This window comes from Xiphophorus maculatus, chromosome 19 (assembly GCF_002775205.1).
Source record: "Xiphophorus maculatus strain JP 163 A chromosome 19, X_maculatus-5.0-male, whole genome shotgun sequence".
NCBI classification, from domain to species: domain Eukaryota; kingdom Metazoa; phylum Chordata; class Actinopteri; order Cyprinodontiformes; family Poeciliidae; genus Xiphophorus; species Xiphophorus maculatus.
The window spans coordinates 20,158,832-20,184,839 of NC_036461.1; the positions used below are offsets into that span (position 1 = coordinate 20,158,832).

Sequence of the window (26,008 nt, forward strand, 5' to 3'; positions counted from 1 at the left end):
GTAATTTCTTTTAGATCTCCTTGTTACCCATTCCAGCCTGATCAAACCATGATGACAGCCTTCTTATCTCTGTATAATCTGATATACATGTAACATCATTCTGGTCAGGATAATACTTGATTACAATCATGCATTAATGTACTTTCCTCTGCCTGTGACCTCAGAGCCTGTAGCTACGCCGGCTGCCACACCAGAACCCCGACTGCCCGACATAAGCTCCTCTGCTGCTCATCAAGCCCCGCCCCCAGCCTCACAGGGGAACCCACAACTTTCACTGGACGAGCTGGAAGAGCTGGAGTCACAGGAACACCCTCTGTACGTGCACCCCTACACACACACACACACATCAGGATGGAAGTGTTTGAGATCGTGTGGCTCTTCAAACACCATCCTCTCTCCTCCATCAGGCCACTGTCTGTAGCAGAGGAGGAGCCGGCGGTCAGCAGCCCCGCTCCTGTTCAGTCCCAGCCTCCTCGGGCAGAACCCAGTCCTGCTCCTCCTCCCAGTCATCTGGAAACCAGTAGCTCCAGCAGCAGCAGTTCCAGCAGCAGCAGCAGCGCTGTAACTGCAGAGACCGAAGCTGCACTCAAACACATCTCAGAGGGAGAGTTACTCATCAGCGTCAACCAGCTGGCCCCTCTGACAGGTGCGAGCAGCATCTAGGGATTCACCGACTGCAGTTTTTTGACTGATTATGGATCTTTAAAAAGCCTGGCCTGCTGATTCCCATTTTGTCTGATACCATTTTTTGTCTGAGTGTCACTAAATATAGCAAGAAAGTGGATGAGTTGGCAACAGTGGAGTCATCATTGTTAACTATAGACATGCAGACATGACCTAATAGGTGGGTCCGTCAGTCAAACCTCTATCACAGCAGAGCAGAAAAAGACAGTGGCTGATATTTAGACCTCTGCTGAGGTAGATAAGATCAGGAGAAAAAATCTGCTTCACATGTTACTATCAGCTGGTCTCTGATCTCCCAAAATGAAGGAAATCTGCACAGATAAATCAGTGCAACCCTAGCAGCAACATCACGTTACGTTTTCTGCTACTTACGTCCAGGACCTCACCTCCTAAACCAGCTGCGTCTTTCCTTTATGAGAAAAAAGGTTTGCATTTTTTTCTAGCCATAAATAAGCTTCAGGCTCAGGCTGGATATTTGAGGACTGATGAATGAAAGTTAGAATTAAAATGCTGAAAGCTGTTGGGACACATTAATTCTGCGTGTCCCAGAATTCATGTGACATTTATGTCCAGGGTGAGAGGATGGACATAAATGCCATTGTTTTTTGTTTGTAAAAACAAAAAATTAACCAAATCGAGGGATTTTTATTTAGGAAAGAAAAATCACAAACAAATTTTCCTTTTAGATCTGAAGCGTTGCCTAACAAGTAAACTTGTCAGAATGACTTTATCATACTTATAGATAATTGGGAATAAATGTAATGAAATAAACAATAATCATCAATTTATTTATTGATTGATTGATTGTTGTATTTTTTCAGTGACAGATCTTTGTGTTTCAGCAGAGCCCTGCTCCAGATCTTTTTAATTTCCTGAGGAAAAAATTGAAGCAGACTGATATTCCAGCTTCTTTCCTTGCCACAAAAATGCATAGTTATAAAATTGATGATAAATGCAAAAATCATTAGCAAAAATCTGTTCCGTTGTTGAGACAATTGTGTCTAAAATTGAAGTGTTCTGCTCTGCACATCCTGTGCAGTGATGAGCTGCTGCTCTGCTCCTCTACCTGACAGCTTCACGCCGCCACTGATGGTGGAAACATGCTGAGTCATCATGTTGGTCTGACTGCACCAAGTTTCTGTTTCCTTCCAGAATGGTTCCTGTTTGACAAAGAATTTGTTTTGTTCTATTCTTTGTGTTCTGATTGTTTATGCTTTTGCTTTTGGCAGAAGATTTTACTTAAACCTCAGAAACAGAGCGCAGAAAGAGATTAAAGGGAAGTGTGACTAATTTTTTTGTATTCTTTTTTTAATATTGTTTTTAAATCACAGATTAGAAGGTGGCTCAGTAATATTTTCTATGGTTTTTGTTGTTTGATTCATAAATCCAGTATGGTGAAATGCGTTCTGATCCTTTTCCTGTAGCTGTGGTTCTTTGTTGCTGTAATTTTGATCTGTTTATGTTTCAGAAGAGGAGGAAGTCTGTAGCTTCTCCAGCTCGCTGCATGAGGTGGAAGACATGGTGAGTAGACGATGCCTGGACTGTGGGATCACTTCCTCCTCTGAATTCTCATTGATCAGTCAATCAATCAATCAATCAATCAATCAATCAATCAATCATAGCACGTTTCAGCAACAAGGCAGTTCAAAGAGCTTTGCATCATAAAAACGCAAAAAGACACACCACACAGTCAACAATTGAGAAAACCAGTACCAAACATTACATTTCATTGAGTATCATCATCAAAATCATCAATACACATCAAACAATATGTTGTGCTTTTTACCTCTAGCTGCCATGAGCTGTTGTGGTTTTGGTATCAGCAGTAAGACAATAACATAAAGAGTTTTTTTATAATCTGCACATTTTTTAAAATCAAAATTGCCCCTAAAAGGCTATTGTTTTATGTTTAGAACAACAAATACTCAACCGATCCGATCAGTCCCATCCTCCAGCCATTAGTAGAACATTATTTAGCAGCAGTAGCTCTCAGCAGTCACTTTCTGCCTGACTTTCTCAGTCTCTTACATTTTTGTTGAGGAATTTTGGCCCAGTCTCCTTTCCAACGTTGCTTCAGCTTCTTGAGATTTGCAGACTTGGTTCTGCACAACTCACAAGATTTGATTCTTTCCTTTTTCAATTATTCTCTTGCTTATTTACTGCTGTTTCTGGGTCACTGTTCTGTCCATGGCTCAAATCTTTACATTTGACCCTAGAGTTCATGGTCAGGTCAATAATGTCTCCAATGTGCCTGTTTGTGCTGATATGCATCAAACATCATAATATCCACCATTTGTTGTGAGCGTTAGCATCTCCATCTCTACAAACATAAATCATGTATGGACAGAGAGGTTTGTAAAAAAACAGGAAGATAGAGAACATCACCCAGTTCTAAATCTCTTCCACTGAGAGAATAGACTTTAAAATATTGTTGTTAGTTTATAAATCACTGAACAGTTTAGCACCACAATACATTAAAGATCTAATGTTGTTGCATCAGCCTTCCAGACATGTCAGGTCTTCTGGTTCTGGTTCTGCTCTGCATCCAGAACCAAACATGGAGAAGCAGCATTCAGCTTCTATGCACCACAAATCTGGAAAAAACTTCAAGAAAACTGCAAAAGAGCCAAAACACTGAGTTCTTTGAAATCCAGACTAAAAACCCACCTTAGAGTTTAGAGTTGCTTTTGAAACATGATAATTGAACATTGACCAAAATATTTGACGTGTATTGATGATTTTGATGATGGCACTTAACAAAATGGAAAGTTTGTTCCGGTTTTCTCATTTGAACTGACTGATCTTATTTAAAGTCTTTTACTTTTCCTAAGCTGTTTGGATCAAAGTCATTAAGAGCCTGTTTGTTTTGTCCCTCTGTATCCGTCCTGCAGGCCTTTGACTCGTCCACTGTAGAACCGGTTGGAGGTCGTAGCATTCTGCTGAGTCTGTTGACCAAGATGGATCAGGGAGTCACTCACAGAGGACAGAGGCCACAGCCTGAGGTTTGCTGACCAGTTGCACTGTAAAACCAGGGTCAAGCACATTTGAAAACAGACTTACAGACTAACAGTCTGTTTAAAGAAATCTTGAGGATTTCATTGTTAGCCCTAAAAATCTAATTCCACCCTAGTGGCAAACCTAATGAAACTCCTGAAGTTTTTCATGTACCATTGCAAAGATTATTACTTTTACTTTCAGTTGATGGACAGCTCAGTATTTCAGTGATTATGCTACATTTTATTACTGAGAACAGGAGGTAAGTGAAGGGTGTTACACATTCACGCTCTGTAACCTTTGACCTGTGGTGTTTTAGGGCTCCTGGGGGAGGGAGGAGATGGAGGACGAGGTGAGTGTGGGGGAGGTGAGAGACTGCGGGCCGCCAAAATCTCAGAACCAGACCAGAGACCCGACGGGACTGGATCAGAGCTCAGCCTGCGGACAGATCAGCCAGCCTGCAGGTCAGAACGTCTGTACAGTATGTCTGGGCTGATGAGGTCGTAGTTGTTACAAAATGCATAATGTTATTTTGCTGAGTGGGATCATAGAGCTCCTTATGAGTGAGACTGTTACCTTCAGCCTGGAGAAACAGGACGGACTTGTGTTTTGTCGTCTAACTTTTACAAAGTGGAAAAAGCATTAGACAACAATCTGGGTTTTTAAAACACTGGTAGAATTCTAGTAATATGAAGAAATAATTAAAAACAAAGAAAAGATCTTTTACATTTTTCTGTAAATTAAAAAAAAGCAACCTCTGACAAGCTATAAATTAGGACACCCTAAAATGTTGTCCTAGTTTAAATTAATGAGATTTGATGGACAGAGATGGTGAGGTGCTGATTACTGGGAAAGAGACTGGTAGCAGTCCGCTCTACTGGCACTACATCCAATGAAACACCTGAGCCAGAGTTTAGCATCCTTTCAATCCATATGTAACTTTATTAATATCCACTTTGAAGAGATTTCTTTGCTATACGGTTGGTGTTCAACACAACCAATTCGTCTGTAGCCTGAAACAGAGTTCTGAGCTTTAATGTTACATGAAGTAAAGGTTAGAAGCTAACACCAATTACTGTTCTGTGTTACAGGTCTAATGTTGTGTAGGGGGAAAGTGTAACATTAGCGTTTATCTATTTCTGAAAACTTTGCAGATCAGCATTTTCTGCAAACTAGCTGTGTGGAAAACACATTTTTATTGTGTTTCTGCTTCATTTTCAGTCTCTGGTTTCCATGGAAGCATGTCTGATCTCACACCTACCAGCTCAGCGCTTCTGCCATTTTCTACCAGCATTATTCTTTAGGCAGTCAGTCAGCTTGATGTGTTTGTGTGGGGGGGGGGTGTATGTGTTTCTTTGCAGAAGCTTGTATAGGTTACTGTATCCCTGTATGTTTGTATTTTATGATGATAATCACAGAGTCCTGTTGCATAGCAACAGTTTCTGCTGGACTAAATACTAAAACCTATAAGAACCAGGTAAAAGACAGATAGTTTTTCCTTTGGCCTTTTAACATGTTCTTCATAAAATTGAGTCCAACTACTGCAGGGCTTTACTGTTGCTATGTTGCCATGGAGACTCTGAGAGTAAGCAGAAGAAGACTCAAACAAACGAATGAATAGATTTTTCCTTTATTGAGCTGCTGTCTGTGAACTCCGCAGTGTCGTCTCTCCAGCGTTTGGTCCAGCTCTGCCATCAGGTGTCGTTTTTAAAGACGTGGATGTTACCTGTGCAGATGTGTGTGTTTCTGCCCCTGTGGCTGTGCAGGCCGGCGCTGAAGCACACTGAGCCCTGTGTTCCAGAGGCCTTAGCTTTACTCTCTGCACACTCTATCCATTCACTGCCCAACTCGGTTTCCGTTCTACTTATGGAGCCTGTGAAAGGGCCCGTCTTCATTTCCCCGGTTCCCGCTGCTGCTGCCAGCCCAGAACACGCGTTCCCTCCCTCCACACACTCAGAGCCCACCCAGCTCGGCCTTCAGAGTCCTGATCCCGTACAGCAGTTTGTTAACAGCTTCCTGGTAAAGTCTTCTCCAAAATTCCCTGGCAGGATTGTTTTAATTCAGCAAGCATGGACTTTCTAACATGTTCGGCCTGTTTGAAGTCCTTTCACAGATTTGAGTCCAGACTTTAAAGCTGTAGTATATAACTTTTATATATGTAAAACATAGCACATTTCAGCAACAAGGCAGTTAAAAAAAACATCATAAACATGTCATACAATCAACAGTTGAGAAAAGCTGTAACAGACATTACATTTTGTCAAGTGCCATCATTGAAATCATCAGTGCACATCAAATGTGTTGGTTAATATTCCATTTATTATGGTTGAAAAGCAGCTCTAACCAGGGGGGGTTTTAACCTGGTCTTAAAAGCACTCAGTGTTTCAGCTATTTTTCAGTTTTCTGGAAATTTGTTCTGCTGCTTTTCCATGTTTGGTTCTACTTCTGGATGGAGACCAGAACCAGAAGATCTGAGAGGTTCTGGAAGGTTGATGCAACAACAGCAGATCTTTAAGCCGTTCAGTGAAAATCTAACTGATGTTAGTTTTATAACATCAGTTTACAGTCTATTCTCTCAGTGAAGGACTTTAGAACTGTACTAATATGCTCGATCTTCCTGGTTTCAGTCAGAACACCAGCAGCAGCTTTCTGGATCAGCTGCAGCTGGAAGATTGATCTGTTAGGTTAATGTGTGAAGACACTGTTGCAGTAATCGATGCGACTAAAGATAAACACGTGGATGAGTTTCTCTGGATCTTGCTGAGACATTAGTCCTTTAATTCTATCCTATAAAAATGTTCTTCAGTTGACAGAAGGCTGACTTTGTAACTGTCTTCATGTGACTCTGAAGGTTCAGGTCAGAGTTCATCACTACAACCAGATTTCAGACCTGATCACTAGTTTCTAGATGTAATAACCGAAGCTCTGACTCTAGATCAGTCCAAAGATAATAACTTCAGTTTGTTTCTGTTCAGCTGGAGAAGGTTTTGGCACATCCATACATTTATCTGTTCTAAGCATCTGTTCAGTGCTTAGGTTGGTTCAGAGTCACCTGGTGACATTGTAATGTGGAGCTGTATGTCATCTGCATGGTTACATATAGATATTAAATAAGAGGAGTCTCAGGATTGGCCCTTGGTGTACAACATATATCACCTCTGTCTGCGTCATCGAGAAGTTTCGTATTGAAACAAAGAAATCCCTGTTCTTTATGTAGGACTCATAACCAACTGAGTACTGGACCGGAGAGTCCGACCCAACTCTCCAGTCATTCCAGTAATATGTCGTGGTCAACATTGTTAAATGCTGTGCTGAGGTCCAACAGAACCAGCACTGTGGTTCTTCCACAGTCTGTATTTATGTGGATGTCATTGAACAGTTTGACGAGGGCTCTGTGGTGAGCACAGAAACTGGACCGAAAGACGTCAAAGCGGTTGGTCATCGTTAAAAAACTATGTAACTGTTGAAACAAGATGGCAACAGTAGCACTGGGAGGAGGTGTAAGCGCTCCATCTTTTCACAGATTTTCTGTCTCATTACACAGTCTGGAGATGGGGATGTTTTAACAAATATGTAAAAAATAAAAATGGATAAACAGTTTAAAAAAGCTTTATAAAACACCCTGTTTAGTTTCTTTGGGTCATTCAGCTGTGGACCTGCTGCTGCAGTCCCCCAGTGAGCTTACGCTTAAAGACCTAACCTCTGGTCAGACATTTATCTTCAGACTTTCTAGAGAGCAGAATTTACGGCTCCATCAATAAAGTAGCAAAGCAGCCCCAGACCATCTCACTACACTGTTAGACAGTGTGATGTTCTTTTTCTAAAATTCTAAAATACCTGACCATTGACTCCTTAAGCATTTCCGCTTGATTCTCATGTCTCCTCAGTGCTCCGTCTGGGATTTCTCCCATTGAGCTGAATTTCTCGGATTATGTTGATTTTCTACTATGGTCTGCCTGTAATTTGGCAATGGCAGCGGATGAAGAGAATGACACCATTCAGTCCGTGTTGGCCATGCTTCCACAGTATTGATGACTTAAAGTCAGGTCATTGCCAGCAGAAAAGACACTGGGCTCGAGACTTTCTGTCTTTGCAGTGTGGGGTGGTTGTTTCACACTGCAGACAGTGTTTACTGTTTGTGTTTAAAATGTTAGCGAATTTGGCCAGTCACTAGCATTTCCAATCGATTCAAACTTCAACAGAGGCTTCCAGGAAGCCCAGACGCTTTGCAGGAAGTTAGAGAGTAGAACAAGGGGTTGCTTGTTGCCAGGATACTGTTTTATATCAGATGTAACAAAACAACACCTTCCAAACAGTTCCACATCCCCAGTCTCTCTTTCATGTTGACTCCTGATAAACTCTGAGCTTAACTGAGGCAGTATGGTCATTAACAGTCACCAAAGACTAGATTATTTTTAACCCAGAAGTTACAATCTGTTGATTTTAAGTGCATGTAAAATATCTTCTAGTGTTAAGCACTAAAACAGGAAATCAAATAGCAGTTCTAATGTGTAAAAAAAATTAAGTGGTGAGTAAATAACACAAGAAATGTTAGAGACCTACATTGTTCTATTTAGTTTAAATGTTTCTAAAAGACTTGAAGAAAAACTGTAGGTTAGCCCTAAAATGCTTAATGGAACCAACTTTTATTTGCACGTATACAATACAAAAATAAATGTGTTTAGTGTCAAAACATAAAAATGTTAAGATATCCATAAGCCATTATGTTAATTACTTAACAAAATGGCTTTAAGACGAGTGGGTTTGTCTAGACTCTAGAACAACCCTGACCTTCCAGTCAAATTGCTCATTTTATAGTCAATAAAGATAATTATTTTTTTCTTAGATGTTGGACATCTGGACAAACAAAATCCACAGGGAGGAGCCAGGAAGACAGGTGTTCATCTGGCCACCTGTAGAGCCCAGGATAGAAACGAGGAGACCGGCCGGTCAGTGGATGTGGACACAGACTCCTCCACCAGCGACGTCTTCTGATCAGATACTCATGATTTCCTTGTCTTAACTCCGTGGAATCATTCCATGCAGCCTTTAACTTTTGTAAATTTGAGTGATTGACTGTTTGATTGTTTTAAATGTTGTGGTGTTCTTTCAGATTAAAAGTTACATATTTGACTTTTAATACACATTTTGTTGTCTTTCACTTATTTTAAAAAGTAGTCAGGAAGTAAGAATTGGATTTAGTTTACAGTAACTTCTGCATTTGGTCTGGAAGTGAGTGGATTGTCCCAGAGAGAAGATCTCAGCTTTATACACAGCTTGTGTCAAAGGAGTCATTTTAAAAGCTGATGCATGTTGACAAAATGCGTCACCAACATGATGATGATGCTGATTTTTCATGGCTACACAAAATCTTTAAAGGAGAAAAAAAAATCATACAACAGAACCATGTTCACAATAAACAGACTAGCGTTTGATCAGGAAGCTGATGAGCAGGAAGTGGATGATGTTGGGCGTTATGTGACACAGAGAGACCTCATCCTGATTAGGCCAAGGAGAAAACCTTTAATCCAAGAAAACACAGGAAGAGAAGAGCTATTGATCAGACAGTTGATTGGTTCCCTGAGGTCCTGTGTGCCTGTGCAGAGATCGATGTTCTCACAAACCAGGATTAAACATAATGAAGCAGAGCAGGATGAACTTGATCTCAGGCCTACAGAGCTCTGCACATGTTCAGCAAAACAAAGAGGAAGCTCACGTACACAAGTCGGAAAGCAAACAAGTCTTAGAAGCTGGAAGTTCAAGTTATACGCTGAGATCCCTGAAGCTGTAGGAAGACCAGGCTTTCTGTCACAGCTCACTAACAGCTACTTAACTTCACTTAGCTGCAGATCAACGTCCGAGTTGCTTTTCCCACCAAATGTTGTGGTAGGAAAATAATTACTGCACCGTTGCTATTTCAAAAGAAGGAAAACTATTTTGAGCTATTCCACATTTAGGTTACAGCACATTATACTTTGCTTGTTAAAGTGAGAATTTGTTTAAATGTAGCTCTTTTAAACTTAATGTGCACTTTAATGATGTCAGTCACTGTGTCGCCTTTCATTGTTGGGAGCCATGGGTTGGTGTTGGAGACCTGTTCTGAATTTCTTCTGCTCAACTATCCAAACTTTATCATTTCCTCCTGTACTTGTAGTACACCACTATTAATTATCCATGTTTCCCGTTTCTGTCCTATTCAGATATATAGAAGGCAAACCCTGCCAAAACTGGAAACAGATATGTCTGATATTGCATCAAAATAAGAACTTTCCCAGGTTATTTGATTACATGGTGTAAAATAAATGATAATTTGACAGCAGTCAATTTTTCATTTTATTTTCAAAGTTAACTTCCATTTTTGTTTCATTTATTTTCTTTCTAATTTTTCATATTCTGTAATTACAATATAAAATTTGATTTACTGTCACATTGTTTCATTTAGTTTTCTTTCTAATTGTTTTGTTTTTCTGTATTTATCTGGTAATTTTTAAAATTTATTCAGATTTCTTCATTTCCTCATGTTCTCTTTTACTTTCCCTTCTGTGTAAGACATAAAGGGAAGACAATTTAAATAAAAAAGGAAGCAAAGGCAGAATTCACTTTTATTTAGGTAAAAATACACCATTCTGTTTAATTTTGATGTTCTTGAGAGCAAAACTGATTCATTAGCTGGTGACATCAATTGTGTGGGCGTATCAGTCTGAGGAGGCGGGGCTTAGGGTGGTCCACCAGACGTCGGGCTTCAGACTGTGCAGAGCTGCTGGAGGACCCTCTGCGTGGAGGATGCGATGCTTCCCCCCGTGGTTTCCCCGGTTCCTCCCACCCACGGTCCACGGGCATGAAGGGATCTACTTGATCCCGCGTTCCTGTTAAATCACCAGCTGGTTCGGGATCTGCTCGGGTTTATGCATCGGGTCTTTCCAGCTCGGTGAGTGTCAGTGGGTGCATATTCCCCACACACCACCGATGCTGCAGGGAGCAGACGGAGCTACAGTCTCTGGACATGCCGTTGTTTGCAGCCTCTAGGTGGGAGGGAGACGGCCGCTGCGGCCGGCACAGAGCGCCGTCGGACGGGGAGCGGCTGCGCTCCGTGCGGGAGCGGCTGGAGCTCATGGTGTCGGTACTGGGAGAGCTGGAGTACCTGCGGCACCGGCAGCAGCTGCTGGTCCTGAGCGCCCTGAAGGAGGAGGTGAAGGAGGTGAAGGAGGCGCGGAGCGATGCTCAGCTGAGCTGCGAGGAGAACATCCTGGTGCTGCGGAAACAGCTGGTAGGTCCCCACGGTCCGCACCGCAGAGAGGCTCCGTTAACCAGCAGGCACGGCTCAGAAGGACAAAGATCATTAATCGCTTTGTGCCTTTTAACTTTACCTGTATACAGTTTTCATTCCCGGTGTCTCAAGGCTTCAGATTTTATTAAAGCATTCTGAACTGACATTTTTCTTTGTCTTTTAGTAAGAGTTTGAATTTGTTATGCTTATTTTTTGTTTGTTTTACATTTCTCCAAACTGAAGATTATTTTTGCTTTTATTTCCCAAAGGTTAAGTCTTCCTCTGGTTAATAGGTTTGATAAATATTTGCTAAGGTTAGGAAACTCTGCATGCTAGAGCAGCAGATCAGTGTTTAAATGAAGTGGTGCTGCTGACGGAGGTCAGGCGAGGAGCTCCAACCATCTGAGCGGAGCCTGAGCTGCTGCTCCTCCACATCCACCAGGTTTCATAAAGCACATTGCACAGCCAGGATAATCCAGAACAGACTCAGAACCGTCACAGTCCTCTAATCAAACCAGGAATCTCGTGACCCAACACCAAACTTTGAGTAGAAGCTTCTTAATTCTGTCTTTGTTTTCAGCAAATCTCAGTTACTGTGTTACATCACAAAGATAATCCCTCCCCCAAGTCTGTAAGGACAGGGAGGCTGTTCATAAAGTGGCAGCTGGTAAACAAAATGTCTGAATGTCTGTCCTTGCAAACAGAACTGATTGACTATCAACAAATTAATCTCTTAAAGGGCAGCATAATGTAAAATTTACTTTTTTGAGCTTTACATCATGTTACAATGTTATCCAAAAACATACCTGGAGTGTTGATTTGATTCTTTGAGAAATCCTTTAATTTCCATGCTAACCACTCAGCTGTGTAAAACGCCTGGGTGGACCTAGCTTCACCTTCGGAGCTGCAGTTTCCAAGCTTCCACCTCACAGAGCAGCCCTTCCCTGTGACTCCTCCACTCAGCTCCTTCAGACTAGCTAGCAGCAATTAGCAAACATCTGGTGGAACTACTCATCATTGCAGGAGCTGCTTCTCAGTGCGACGCTGGTAAAAATGTTGTTAAAGGGTTAATAGAGTAGCCATATTGCATGATTTCCTGAAGGCGGAGTTTCAGAAAAAGCACGAGCTTCTTAAAGAGACACATTCCCAATTTCAAGGAGTTGAATATTGAAGTAAAATTTCTTTTAAGTTGTATTTGGTATGTGTAATATTTTTTCTAACAAATGAAGTTAACATAGTTACTTGATTGTCCTGTAAAATGATATTATGTGGCTGGAAAATACATAAACCTGACTTTTGATGATTATGAAATGAACATTCCTATGGGTGAGCGTGACAGACTCACCTCACAGTAGTTTTGTTACGATGTTATTTCATGGTATATTTGATAATAGCGTTCTACACAGGATCCATCTCAAGCTGGCAGAGATCATCATGAGCTGTAACGTTTCTCGTGGTGTGAAAGGCCCAGAGTCTGGGATGGACCGACTGGACGAGTTTGTTACCGGGAAGACTGTCGACTGTCCCAAATGTCCCCCTCTGTAAAATGATCAACTTAAAATAGTTTGGAAATGTCCCACACAGCCATCCATTAGTTGTAGCAAACAAACACATCCTGGTCAGGTTGCTAAGTTAACACAACAGCATGACCACACTGCACTGTTAGAGCAGAGAGCCAGAGAGAGACGTCACCGAATACGATCCGCTAACGGTTTACAACTTTATCTTGTCTACTTTGTAGTTCTCGGACTGGCCTCTGCCGTTCTGCTGTACACGTTGTTTCTGCCATCGGGGTCTGAGTTCATTCCACTCGGTTTGTCTTACTGGGCGCGTCAGCTGTGTGTTTCTCTACAGCAGCTGTTTGTTGTTTTTAGGATTGAATGTCTGAATCTAAGACGTTGTCAGAGAGTGTCTGGTATCTCATCAGCTCGTTTCTGATTTGTGGAGTCTTCCCTGCCTTCCTTCGCTCTCCACTGGAATCTGGAGCTGATTAAGGTTGTTAAAAAGCATGAAGAGTTTGTTGCTTTTGTTGCCTGTTTTGTATAGTTTGTGTGTATTGGGATGAAGGGTGTAGAACACGCAATAGTAGAAGTCTGTGGATCATATTGTATGACTTGATCAGTTAACTTTCCCTTTACTATACTGCTGATTCAGTCACATTTTCATGAGCGTTATGTCTTTACCATAAACTGTCCAGGTGCTGCTACTCACTTCCAGATCCACTGTCTTTTCTGCCAGCTGTTAGATGCTGTAGCCATCACTGCTCCCAACAAACTAAGTCAGTGTTTACATTCTGCATTTCACAGTTTTACTCATTTCAATGACCTTTCTGCTGGTAATGGCACATTTCTGCTTGTACAATTTTATTTTCATTTATTGAAAACAGACTGTTTAATGCACAAATACACAAATTCTCATTTTGGGCATTTAAAAAAAGATCCTATTTAATCACACATTCCTTTGGATCAGAGTATGCTATTTTTAGATATTTATATCTTTGTCTTCCTTGATGTTCTGTCACCTACACCTGAATTTCCCCAATGTGGGACGGTGAAGGGTATTTCTATTCTATTCTATTCTATTCTATTCTATTCTATTCTATTCTATTCTATTCTATTCTATTCTATTCTATTCTATTCTATTCTATTCTATTCTATTCTATTCTAACAGCTCCCTTCCTCTGAACAGACCATTCCCTCAACAATCCTGAACTAGTCCTTTAAGTTTGAGTAAAGATAACAGCAGCCTTTCACACCAGCATATATCCTATTAACACAAAAAACTTCAAAAAACTCGTGTCAGAAAATTAGAATGTGTCTTTCTGTTGTTTTTTCATTCTAACTGGGCACTAAACAAATCAGGGCACAGTTACTCCTGTAACTTTTTCAGTAGAGCAGAGTCGTCTTCTCTGACATGTATCGGTGCATCTGCTCTCGGTGAGCTCTGTAGGTAAGGCGTTGTTGTTGTTGTTGTTGTTGCTGGAGGAGTCACGAGTTCAGCAGCAGCAGGATCACGCAAACTGGTCGCCATTTTCTTTCCCAATTACAAAGTGTGTCCCTCGTGATGCCTGCAGTGTGTCCTGTTGTCAGAGCACAGCTAGTTCAACTCAGCATGGAGGAAACTACATTCATATTGTTTTCATTTTCAAAACAGATATTAGATATTCATATTTTCCACTGTGTTTTTTTTAACATGTCAATGTTAGAATCAGCACATCACTACTGATAAACTGGTGGAAAAAGCACAGCGCCTTGCAGTATTGGTACCTCTTGAATTTTTGTGCATATTGGCAGTAAACCACAAACTTTAACATATTTATTTGGATCTACGTGTCACAGATCAACATAGAGAAGCACAGAATTATTGGGTGAAAGGCAATGATCAATTTTGTTTCCAAATAAAAATCTGAAAAGTGCGGTGTGCACTTTTATTCAGTCCTTCTGAGTCAATCCACTGCCTTTCTCTCCAGTCATCGCTGAAACATCCAGCTTTAAACGCCTACATAATTCTTTGCGAAACAGTTCAAGTGTGGTCAGATTGGATGGAGAGCGTCCAAAAACAGAAATGTTCACCTCATGCCACAGATCCACTAATTAGATGTAGAACTGGAACATTTTAACAAATGATTATGCTTTGATCTGAACCAGCTCTGACTGCATGCTGAGGGTGAACCTCCTGACCAGTTTCAAGTTTCTGCTAACGCTCCTCCTGTCAGGTTCTGTGGGTGGACAGCCTTTCCTGCTGCTCTCCTTGTCCAGATGACGGATTGATCAAAGCTCTGAAATGTTCAAACCTAGGAATGCTGCTCTAGATCTAACTCTGCTTTAAACTTCTTCAGGACTTTCTCCCTCATCCGCTGCTGGGTTTCTTAGTCTCCATGACGCTGCTTGTTTTCTAACAAACCTCTGAGGCCAGAAACAGAACAGCTGCATCGAGATTTAGATTAAATTACCCACAAATAAAGTCTAACTACTAATTAGGAGATCTTGTAAGGTGATCACTTGCTCTAGATTTTATTTGTATCAGAGTAAATCGGGCTGAGAATAAAAATGCACACCACAATTGAGATTTTTTTTGTTATTAGCAACTCTTACATGACAACAATCCCTTTTCTTTCTATATCACAGTTCAGCAATGCTTTCTGCAGATACGTTTTGAAATCTGAGTGTAGGATTAACCTGAATTTCGAGCTCTGCGTTCCACTCAGTGTGAGTTGCTGTCTAGTGTGTTCCACAGAAGCAGCAGTCTGTTCGTTTTTCATTCAGTCCTCAGTGGACTGAAGCAGGTTCACACAGGATATTGAATCAGATGCTGTGGTAGTGGGCGGAGCCTGAGACTCGTGCTTCAGTGTTGGTTTGGCTGTGTGTGCTGACTCTCACCAACATAATGCATTCACAGCCTGAACCTTTAGCTGAGAACCTCAGAGCAGCTCAAGTTCCTACGTACTGTCGCGCACCAATAATCCCTCAGATTTGAGGTCGTTTCCATAGAGACCTGCTGCTATTAATGATGGTGGGTCGGTGATCAACCAGCAGCTGTGTGCTTGAGTTTCTCTGCAGCAGCTCAGTTGTAGGAATTTGGCACATGACCTGCAAGCAGAGCTGCATAGCCCACATGTTTTCCATCCCACAGTGGCGGGGCGGGGCCGCTCCAGACGGTGTGTGTGTGTGTGTGTGTGTGTGTGTCCGTCCACCAGCCTCACTGCACAATGTAGGGCAGATTTAGCAGGACGTTATCGTCAGGCTTTGTCTTTACATTTTTGCCAGAATGAGCCACTCGAAAATGCAACAGAGTCGATAAAAATAAAAGAACAACGTTGACTTTGCAGCTGAGTTAGCGAGACATTCCAAGTGTGTATCTGTAGTCTAACATATCTGCCTCTATCTGGGTCCACATAGAGAGACATTAAACCCGTTAAAGTCCAACATGTGTCCAACATTGTAAGCCATGTTCAACTATGGAATGTAGAGAAACGTTACAACTCAAACAGTACAAAGTACAATAATGTTGTTTTATACAGATTCTTACCTTTTATCTCCTGTTTTTACAAATTTACAAATGTTTCTTGCACAGATCGGGTCGTTTTGCACAGAAATCAGTAGACATGTACCTGCAAAGATTTTTCTACGGAGGAAACATAAAATAACAGACTTTTATGTTTTTCATGGTTCACACTCTGTAGAGCTGCAAATTCATTGTACATTTACTGTAAGTGTTGGTAGAAAGCTGGATCTCCTTAGATTCGGGATTTATTTCCTCTTTCTTTTTTGGAAAGGAAACTACTTTTCAGAAACATAACTCACCATCCATCTTCCATGCCTCTCTTTTCTTTGGGGAGGTGTGTGTGTTGCTCAGTCCATCGCAAAGACACACAGGACAGACAGACATGCACTTAAGGTCAATTTAGACATATTTAAATCTGATTTATTTCAATTTTGATTAGATTATGTTTCTTAGAATATCTGCTTGTTAGAAAGTCAAAGACAAAGAGAAATACGAGTCAGTGTTCAATGTAAAATCAACTTCCATCTGTGTGTTTAGCCACCTTAGGTTTGTTTGTTGTTTTGTTTTTTTTACCCTTTTTCTAGATTTTAGACATGGAAATGATCAAAATATTCTCCATCAAACCTGGTTTCATGCTGAGATGACGGAGCCTGAACTGTGTGTTTGTGTCTCAGAGCTGTCTGAGGAGGGACGCTGGAGTCATCAGCGAGTTACATGAGCTGGACCAGCAGATCAACGAGCTGCAACTGGAACCGGAGCCGTCACATGACCAACTGGAGACTGACAGCCGGCCCAGCTCAGGTGGAACCCCACAGAACCTTCAACACTTTTGTCATCATGCAATACACATAGGCCCGTCACAATAACGATAAATTGTCCCAGAACTTATTACGATAAACGATAATATGGTTGTTTTGAGACAACTTTCAACTAATACCATAGTAACAATGGAAGAGTAATGCAAGAATCTCAGAGTCTCAAAGATCAATAAACTTTAAATTTTGATGAACATGTAAACATTGGAACTAGAAGACATTTTAAATATCCAAATTAAGTAAACTAAACAACAGAAACAACAAATAAAATGAATTCTGAATTCTCTGTAGACAAAATTGTCTTTCAAAAAAGGGATAATTGAAACCAAAGCACCAGACTGAAGATCAGTTTTGGTGAAAAGAGAGAGAAAAGAGAAAAACGATGAATCAAGCAAATGAGTTTGCTTTAGTTTATCATGCAATTAATTGATTTATTGTTTATTATGACATGCCTAAATACAAAACCATTTGGATTTCAGTAATGAGCCGGACAAAAACCCAGATGGATTCATTGTTTCACTGCATTTTGAAAACAAAATATTTCCAATAAGACAACTCTGATGGTAATGATATGTTCAAGAATTATGAAGACAGAGAAATATTTTTGCAAATCTGATTTTGAAATTCTGAATCATTTCTGTTAATTTTTGGAGGGGAAAATAAAATCTAATTCTGAGATTAAATGTATATTAATATCAGATAATGACTGATAAAGTCAGAGAAGGAAAAAAAAGAGATTTATACATGTTTGTGAGGTTTTTACTTAATTTTAACAGAGAGATCCAGATAAATTCAACTCAATCCAGGTGTTTTAGGAAAAGACACATGAAGTTATTCTCATACACAAAAGTAAATATGTAGAACTACCAGGGCCGGATTTAGAAAGATGTGGGCCCCGGATTCTGCAGCCAGTTTTGGTGCCCTATTCCTAAACACAAAATAATTTTACTAATGCAAATCATGGTACATTTATAAGCAGATCAGCGGATATGAATGAATATGTCCCCTGTACGGTGACTCCATTTTGATCCTAAAAAGATACAATACAATTTCACATACTCAACTAGTGTTTTTTTTTTTTTAAAGTCCAAAAATATTAGCACAGTTTACCCATGCTAATTTTACTTATATAGTCCAATATCTGCAAAAAATGCAGGAAAAAGAATCTTTGGGGCCCCCAAAGACACAGGGCCCTGGCTTCTGCCCTTGTAAGGCCTTTTTAACCTCTGGACCAGAATACAATTGTATCTCAGTCTTGAATGTAGACTTTAACCAGCAGAAGCTGATAGTGAAGGTTGAAGTTAGACCTTCAACTGATGAAATATTAGAATATCTATCTTCACCACATGACTGGTGATGACAGGGTCAGTGCAGTGTCCTCCTGTCAGTTCAGAGCAGATTATGACCTTTGACCTGTTCTCTCCACTAGGGTTCTATGAACTGAGTGACGGGGCCTCTGGCTCACTCTCCAACTCGTCTCACTCGGTCTTCAGCGAGTGCTTCTGTTCGACCGCCGACGCTGAAGGATACTTCCTGTCTACAGGTACTTTGACTCAGTTTGAACAGGAAGTCGTCACGCAGTCAGCAAAATGTTTTCCATCAGCGTTAACATCATACCTGAGTGTGGTTAGGGCCACTCTCTCCACCCCAACCACACACACTAACAGGAAGAGGAGAGCTGTGTGTGAGATCCCTTTAAAATTCTCTGAAGCTTGTGACAGAATATCAAATTTCGAACCTTCCAGCCTCCCTGCTGATCAGTGAGTGTCAACCTCCTTCAGCCTCTCAGACTGTACATGGAAATCAAGCTTCAGATGATGTGTCTTTATAACATGTTGTAGGAGGAGTTGCTCTCAGCTAGAACTCTGACCGTGGAATGACACCTGTTGTTTAGACAGCTGTCCCTTTAAGAGACTTTAAACGGGGTTCTGCTGTCAGGCCAGTTGCCGTGGGGGCAGTGGCCCCACGGCAACTTAACTTTGTTAAGTTTTCGGTTTGAAATTAAAAGCACAGGTTAGATTTTCTTAAAGCAGTGTTCTGGTGAATAGCAGTAGAAACTGTACAGAGAAGTAAGCAGCTGGTGTGAGAGAAGCTAAAAATAAAGCTAACATCTGCTGTGTTCTCTGATCTTATCTCTAATGTCAAAGCGTCTTCCATGTTCTTACTGCCAGCATATTTGCAGCACATTACGCTCTTATTTATGAAGAAGAATCTCTGTGGGATATTTAGTGGGCTTGACAATGAATCAATAGAATAGAAATATTCTTTATTGTCCCTTAGCGGGGAAAATCCAGGTGTAACAGCAGCAAAGTAACGACATCAATGGTGTAGGGTCACACCAAGATAAAAGCATTAAAAATATATTTTAATAAAGCATACTCTGATCCTAAGGACTATGCAGTTGCATAGGATCAGTTTTTTCATTTACATTTTGAACGATTTTGAAAAACTAACCATATACTGTATTGCAAGGATGAAATTACAATATAACATACTGTGCAATTATCAAAAACAGCATATTCCAATCCAAAGAAATATGCAACTGAGTAGAATTTTTTTTAAATGTACAAAATGTGGATATATGTTTATGAATTTAAAAACAGATTTACACTATCACCACCTTCTTAAAATAAAGTCTTTTTTTCTTCTTTTTTTGTGCAAAAAGTCATTTTGGCAGAAAAATCACCACCTGTTTCTTTCCAAAATATGTTTCAGACAAAAATCAACACTTGGCAAAAAAATAATAATAAATAAATAAATAATGAAAGGAAAGGGATGCTGCATGAAAATAAAACAGAGATGAGACAATTCTAGCAGAAATGTTCTGTGAAATGAGTAAACCACTGCAAGTACCCGGATAAATGTAAATACTTATTGAGTTTGTTGGGAGCAGCGATGGTTCTAGAGTCTCACAGCTGACAGCTTCATGCTGCTAGGATGCAGCAGTCTGTCACTGACTGCTCACAAATAAATATATAGAAGACTGAAATGCCTGAACACATGTAGAATTATTAGTGTTGCCACAACCGCTTTGTGCAGAATGTATAAAGTCAGGCAGAGAAATATTTTTATATGAAAAGTTGTAATGTTACAGAGAACAACCTGTAGTGGGGGACGGGGGAGGGGAGTTAACACTGCAAATACAGTTTTTAAAGTCCAGGAAAGTAAGTATGAAGCAAATGATTATATCAGAAGTGTTCGCAAGTCCCTTTCCTCTCCCTCTCCCCCACCTCTCTCTCCCCCTATCCACATCCATAACCTCCGAAGTCCAAGTTGGGTCACTGAAAAAAACATTCTGTCAGTAAAAGCATCTAGTCTGCGTTGTTGTTGGTTAGGAATATTAAGCCTAATTGAACATTTGACCAATTAGAGTTAACATTTTATCAACAGTTTCTTTTCATATTTAATATTCGTTACAGCATGCAAGAAACTGTTATAAGACCGTTTAGATTGTTTTGACAACTGCTAAAACATATTTACTGAGTTAGAAATGGAAATATGCATTTAAGACAGATTGAAAGATCAATATCAATTAATGTCACATTTTTGAATCATTCAATAATATTGAATTTATCTGAGAACAGCATGTACATCAGTAATGAGCGAAGTACTTTCAGACATAAACTCTGACATGCATGAAGAGAATGGAGTGCACACACAGGGTTAATATTCCCAGCACTCTGTCTCCACTGAAAGGAATTTTCCACTTACTAATGCCTGAGTGTTCAATCTGCAGCCTAACCAAACAGAGTCAAACCTCACTCAGCCTCACTCAGCAGACCATTAGACCCTACTTCCTGCAAGCTGTTGGCACTCAGCAGATCAGCAGCATGAAATAAACTCGCAATAAGTTAGACTGTCTGTGTTTGACACTGTGTTCAATAGTTCTCGGCCGTTGAACGTGTTGACGTTCACCAAGATACATGCCATGCTGTGACGGTGAATAACTTGCAGCTGTGTTTGATTCTGACTTCTTTGTGTTCTGAACGAATAAACTGAAATTCTTTCTGTTTTCAGAGGAGCTGGCCAGCTGTTTGGAGTATGATGTGCTGGTTGGAGGATTTTATGACGACTCGGGTTCCTCTGGCGTTGTCCGCCGCTCACTCTCAGCTCCTCACCAGGCTTCTCTGGAGGCTACGTCACTGGCTCCCACCAACTCCCCGTCTAAAAATCTCTGCAATTTTTTCCCCAGAAATGCGAGCGACATTTACAACTACCGAAGCCCGTCGCACGCTGCGGCCATCCAAGGCTCTGCACTTCTGCAGGTTTCTGGTGACGGAGGTCAGTGCAGAGATGAAGCTGGTGGTGAATGTCTCAAAACAGAAACCTTCCCCATACTCGGTTCTGTTTCAGGGTCTCTTAGACCTCAAGGCTCCACTTTCCAAACTCATTCCAGTAAACACCTGGAGAAGTACATCTTTGGTCTGCTGCAGCGGAGGGCCCAGCCCATTAGGGCCAACAGACCCAGGACCAACATCAGCACGGACCCTCTAAAGAGCGTCGTCCGTCAGCCCAGTCTCTGTTTGAGACAAGTATCTGGTCCCTGTTCTGGTGCTGGAACTCTGCAGAAAGGGTCTGAAATAAAATCTGTGTTCCCTGCTGAAGAAACCTCAGCAGAAGTCATTACCATCTCATCTTCTCCGAGGCAAAGCTCTTTAGAAAGCAAAAATGAAGAGAAGGGCACTCAGTGTGTTTCCCCTGATGATACAGTCATCATAAAAATCAACAAAGGTGACTCAAACTCCAACCTGCAGAACAATTGTTCTGTCACCAGTCGGGTCAAGAACACCAGCACAAAGAGACCCATTAGCAAGACAGGCAAAGGGTCACTTTCGCTCTCTGGTGCTTCTGTCCCAACTCTTCTCACAGATAACAAAGTTCAGAGAAGTCCAAAATGTAACTCATCAGACAAAGAGACGAGTCAGCCATGTTGCCCTGTTGACCAAGAGCAGATTGTCAAAGCAGTTCTAACAGCTAAAACACAGACTGGTGCTTCCAAGAAGCTCTCCAAGGCTCTACAAAGCTGCCCATCAGAGGAGAACAAGTCAGAGCTGGTCCACTCCAGTGCAGAACCTTTTGCTCAGAATCATGAGGAAGACATAAGAGTAGTAAGAAGAAGTCATGTGGGGAATGGCAACCTGGCCAAGCAGCATAACGGTAAACACCGCAAAGGCAACAACAGGAATATTAAGATTACCAAAGTGAAGAGCACCAATAGAACATCCACCATGTTGGCTTCTGAGCGTAAGGAGGTGCCTTCAGAGAAAAAAGATAAGTTCTGCCTTAACCCTAACAGGGTTCTTCAAATAGACAATGAAAGCTCCAACCATGTCAAGGTCTCCAACAAAGGAACTTCATCAGGCTTGAAAAACATCTCTGCATCCACTCTGTTAGCTGGAGTCCCAGACAAGCAAGCAAGGTCAACACAAATCTGTGTGAGATCAGGAATATTAAAGCAGCATCACCATGGAAACTACCATTCCCATCTTCCCCATGGTCGCGAACAGGTCATCGTTGTGGCCAAGCCAAAGTACAAGCGGAATGATTACCGGCCCCTGCGTGCCATCAAGGAAGTACCATGCAACGGTGGGAACAAACACGGCCAGTGGCGGCAGAGAAAGAAGGTAGTCAGAAACTCTGCAGCCAAAACATACCCCACCTCTGGGGGGCAGTGTAGCCCGTACTCCAATGTTGCAGGGAGTGACTCAGAGTATTCGGCCGAGTGCGTCTCACTCTTTCACTCCACCATTGTGGACACCAGCGAGGACGACAAGTCCAACTACACCACAAACTGCTTTGGGGACAGCGAGTCTAGTGAGGAGGAATATGTGGAGGAGAACACCACCACCACGGACACTGAGGAGAGCGGAGGAGGAGGCCCTGGAGGGGGTGTTGGGGGTGGGACGGTCAGGCACAGGGGGCAGCTGAGGACGGCTCGGGTCACAGTAGGGAAACTGGAAATGGACCCAGCTCAGACTAAGACCTTTGTTAAGATTAAGGCATCTTACAACCTGAAGAGGAAGATACTCAGATTCAGGTCGGGTTCACTCAAACTCATGACCACAGTGTGACCGGACCAGAATCAGACCTGCTGGTTGTCTTACCCAGTTACTTCTGTTGCACCTGAAACAAATCAAGTGGTAGAAAAATAAAGGTAAGACAGGAGCTGGAAGGTACACAACATGCAAAGCTACAGAAAGCATCAATTCAACACCTGACATTTCTATCATCTCAGTCCTCTTCAGACTAATGGAAGAATCCAAACCATCTTTGTAGAAGTTTTCTCCTGAAATGAACAACAATTCTGATGAAACTTGCTTTCTAAACTTCTTATTTTGTCGTTATAAAAAACACAACTGGCAAACATTTAAACATATTAAATCTGGGTTTCTAAATTTACAATATGACATGGTTGACATTTTGACAAATGGTACTAAAATGTCCTCCGGAAGTCCAGAGACTAAAGAAGCCTTATTAGAAATGCAGGTCAGCTAAACCGAACCCAGTTGAAACCATGTATTTACACTAACGGATCACAACATTCTGAAATGTTCCCACTAAGCTCAACAGTGCAACATTTCAACGTTTGGCATAATTCTGACAAAACAAACATGGAAATGAAACAAAACACGAATGAATAAATCACCATGTACCTCACATTGTTCTTTCACAGTTCTTTCAATGTTACCATTCAACTCGAAATGCGATTTAAGGAAGTTTTTTCAACATACCCATCAAAATTTCATGAATATGTTTATTAGTTCTTGTTTATTTATACTGTTATAAAAAGCATAACTGAGAGAAAACCTGTAAGCCACTTTGTAACTAATTTGGCTGAATGCTTAGGGTTATTGTCCATCTGGAAAACCCATTTGTGCCTTCTTTATCCAAGTGGTCACTACGGCCACACGCACTGGTTTTAGTTTCATCAGACCGCAGCACATCTCCAAAAATGAAGCTCTTTATCTCAGAGTTTATTTGCAAGCTGTAATCTCATTTTCACATTACTTTTGGACTAATGGCTCCTTCCTCCCTGAGTGGCCTGTCTGTGTCGGTACAGAACTTGTTTCAGTGTGGATGATGACACTCGGCATCGTGTCCAGCTTCAGCAGCTTCACAAGGTTCAGTTTTTCTTCTGGGGTTGATTTGTGCAGCTTACATGCAAAACCTTTCACCTCTTTGACACAGGAGCGGATGATGGTTGGACATTCTCATGCTGTTTATTCTCACACATGATTGTTTGAGCAGATGAACGTGGAACAGTCACTTCATTTTCTCGGTGCAGGTCGGATAACTGCAGATGTTTTCTGTGTGTGTGTGTGTGTGTGTGTGTGTGTGTGTGTGTGTGTGTGTGTGTGTGTGTGTGTGTGTGTGTGTGTGTGTGTGTGTGTGTGTGTGGGTGTGTGTGTGTGTGTGTGTGTGTGTGTGTACAGGAAGCTGGCGTAATACAACTATTATCCTGAACGTATAAAGGGAGGCCATTTTGGCTTCAGGGGATGTGAGCGCTATTCAATTTCTTGTGTTTTTATTTTGTTTTGTTTTTTCCGTCTTAAAGCTTGGTGGTAAAATATGAAACGTTCTGCCGTGTTCAGTGTTACAAATTCATCACCAACATTCTTGGGCTTTTTAAAAGCAACGCAGCTTGGGAGTAAAGGAATTTCTTAAAGGTTTGTTTCGAAGCCATTTTACTTGCTAAAACTTGTTGCTTTCTGCTTGTACATTAGCTGCATTTGGCTCAAGGCCTGAGGTTCAGTTTTGTAAAAACAACGTGTTTTTTTATATCCTACACTTTGAAGTAAGCCATCAGTGGACAGGACATGCTGTTAACATGCTTGATCATAGCCGTGTTTTGTATTCTTTATTTACTGAGCGTTTCTGTTTGGCTCACATTTCTGTAATTGTATTTTTTGCAGCTGTCTGCTGTTTTAACATATTTTTAAAGCTATTTATGCCTAATATATTTGCTGTACAAAAAAACTCATTGTTGACTCAAAGCCATTAAATGTAAAGACCAGATGGACATCTGTTCCAGCTTTGTTTTAACTGCATTGAAAACAGCTGAAATTGAAAATGATAAATGATGTGAAAGTCTCGGGAAAGCGTCCACTTCCTGTGATGACTGAACTCAGTTCTTTTATTCGTAAGGCAACAACTGTCTTTGCCTTTAGTATGTTTATAGTTTTGGACATGGGTTGTGAAATGGCAATACATAAATAAACCAAACTGAATCAAACTACCACCTTGGCAGTGGGATGAGGGTTAAACCAGCCTGAGCCATAAGCAAACTAAGCTCCTGGTTAGGGCCCCTAATTCATCAGAGAGCCTTAAAAAATGCTTAGTTTTCCCAGAGATCAGATATATGAAATTCTTATTAGTTTATTCAGAATAAGTATGTAATTAAATTTGACCTAATATTTCAGAATAGATAAAAGCTTCAAAATTGCCTAAAATTGGCAATTTTGCAGGTGCAAAAAATATAGTTTGATGGAAGAGGGCCCCCAAATAAAATGTAGTTTCAGGCCTCATACAGCTTTGGACCGGCCCTGAACTGGATTTAGCCTCATCATCAGGGTCTACATGCCTTCTTTAAAAAGAAATTAAAAGCCAGGATTGCTCTTACTAACGTCACAAGCTGCCTTTCTGTTTCAAGTTTTCTTTGCTGATATTTTTTCTGGTGTTGAAGTTATTTGTATTTCAATGTCGCGCCAGGAAAGAAATCTTCAGTCAGTAGCTGATTGTAGGAATGTTTCTGGACCAACTTTATGCATCACAGCTGGAGAAATGAACGACTGTTACCAATATATGTGTGTATTTAATGTACATGTACGCCAATAATGGTGCTTGACCCTTTATTAAATGTGGATTTCACAATTGTGTGTGTGTATGTGTGGCACTCTTTCTGATGTCTTTTGAGTTCAGCTGAGACCGGTATATACTGAGGTACAGTAGATCCTCTTTCACTGCACCTTAATAATAACCTAGCAACGGTTGTGCGTTCCCTATACTTTTTGATGAAATCTGATTTTATATGATGATTTCAGTGTCTCATACTCCAGTTGCAGGAAATACTGAGGCTTTTTAATACTTTCTGTCTGGCTGCATTTTCCAAGAGATGACTGATACCTATAATTACAGAGACCACAATTCATGAGACAGATGTTCATACAGTTCAGTAAGAGTTCAGCTCATCCCACTTCACCACAGAGCACATTTTGTTTGGAAAGAAGAGGTGGATAAAAGGCTG

The 26,008-nt window shown here is 41.0% G+C and overlaps 2 protein-coding genes across 8 annotated transcripts in view; both read left to right on the forward strand.

Moving 5' to 3' along the window:
- kiaa0586 (KIAA0586 ortholog) overlaps positions 1-8,804 on the forward strand; it is a 36,782-nt gene extending 27,978 nt beyond the window's left edge. For 3 of the 6 annotated variants that reach the window (XM_023352755.1, XM_023352756.1, XM_014473711.2), the window contains exons 21-26: positions 165-315; positions 408-646; positions 2,153-2,205; positions 3,576-3,686; positions 3,998-4,142; positions 8,525-8,804. In XM_023352755.1, the coding sequence (XP_023208523.1) occupies positions 165-315; positions 408-646; positions 2,153-2,205; positions 3,576-3,686; positions 3,998-4,142; positions 8,525-8,673 (848 nt within the window). In that variant the 3' untranslated portion in view covers positions 8,674-8,804. The other 3 variants (XM_023352757.1, XM_023352758.1, XM_023352759.1) reach the window with 3 other exon arrangements.
- Positions 8,805-10,419: 1,615 nt separating this feature from the next.
- Positions 10,420-24,108, forward strand: dact1 (dishevelled binding antagonist of beta catenin 1). 2 transcript variants are annotated; one of them, XM_023353291.1, is made up of 5 exons: positions 10,420-10,606; positions 10,698-10,945; positions 16,624-16,750; positions 18,194-18,307; positions 20,782-24,108. In XM_023353291.1, exons 2-5 carry the CDS (start codon positions 10,790-10,792, stop codon positions 22,833-22,835), a joined length of 2,451 nt encoding a protein of 816 aa, XP_023209059.1. In that variant the 5' UTR covers positions 10,420-10,606; positions 10,698-10,789; the 3' UTR covers positions 22,836-24,108. The 2 variants fall into 2 exon arrangements, with proteins under 2 accessions (XP_023209059.1, XP_005812132.1); XM_005812075.2 differs by having other exon boundaries at positions 10,420-10,945.
- The last annotated feature ends 1,900 nt before the right edge of the window (positions 24,109-26,008 follow it).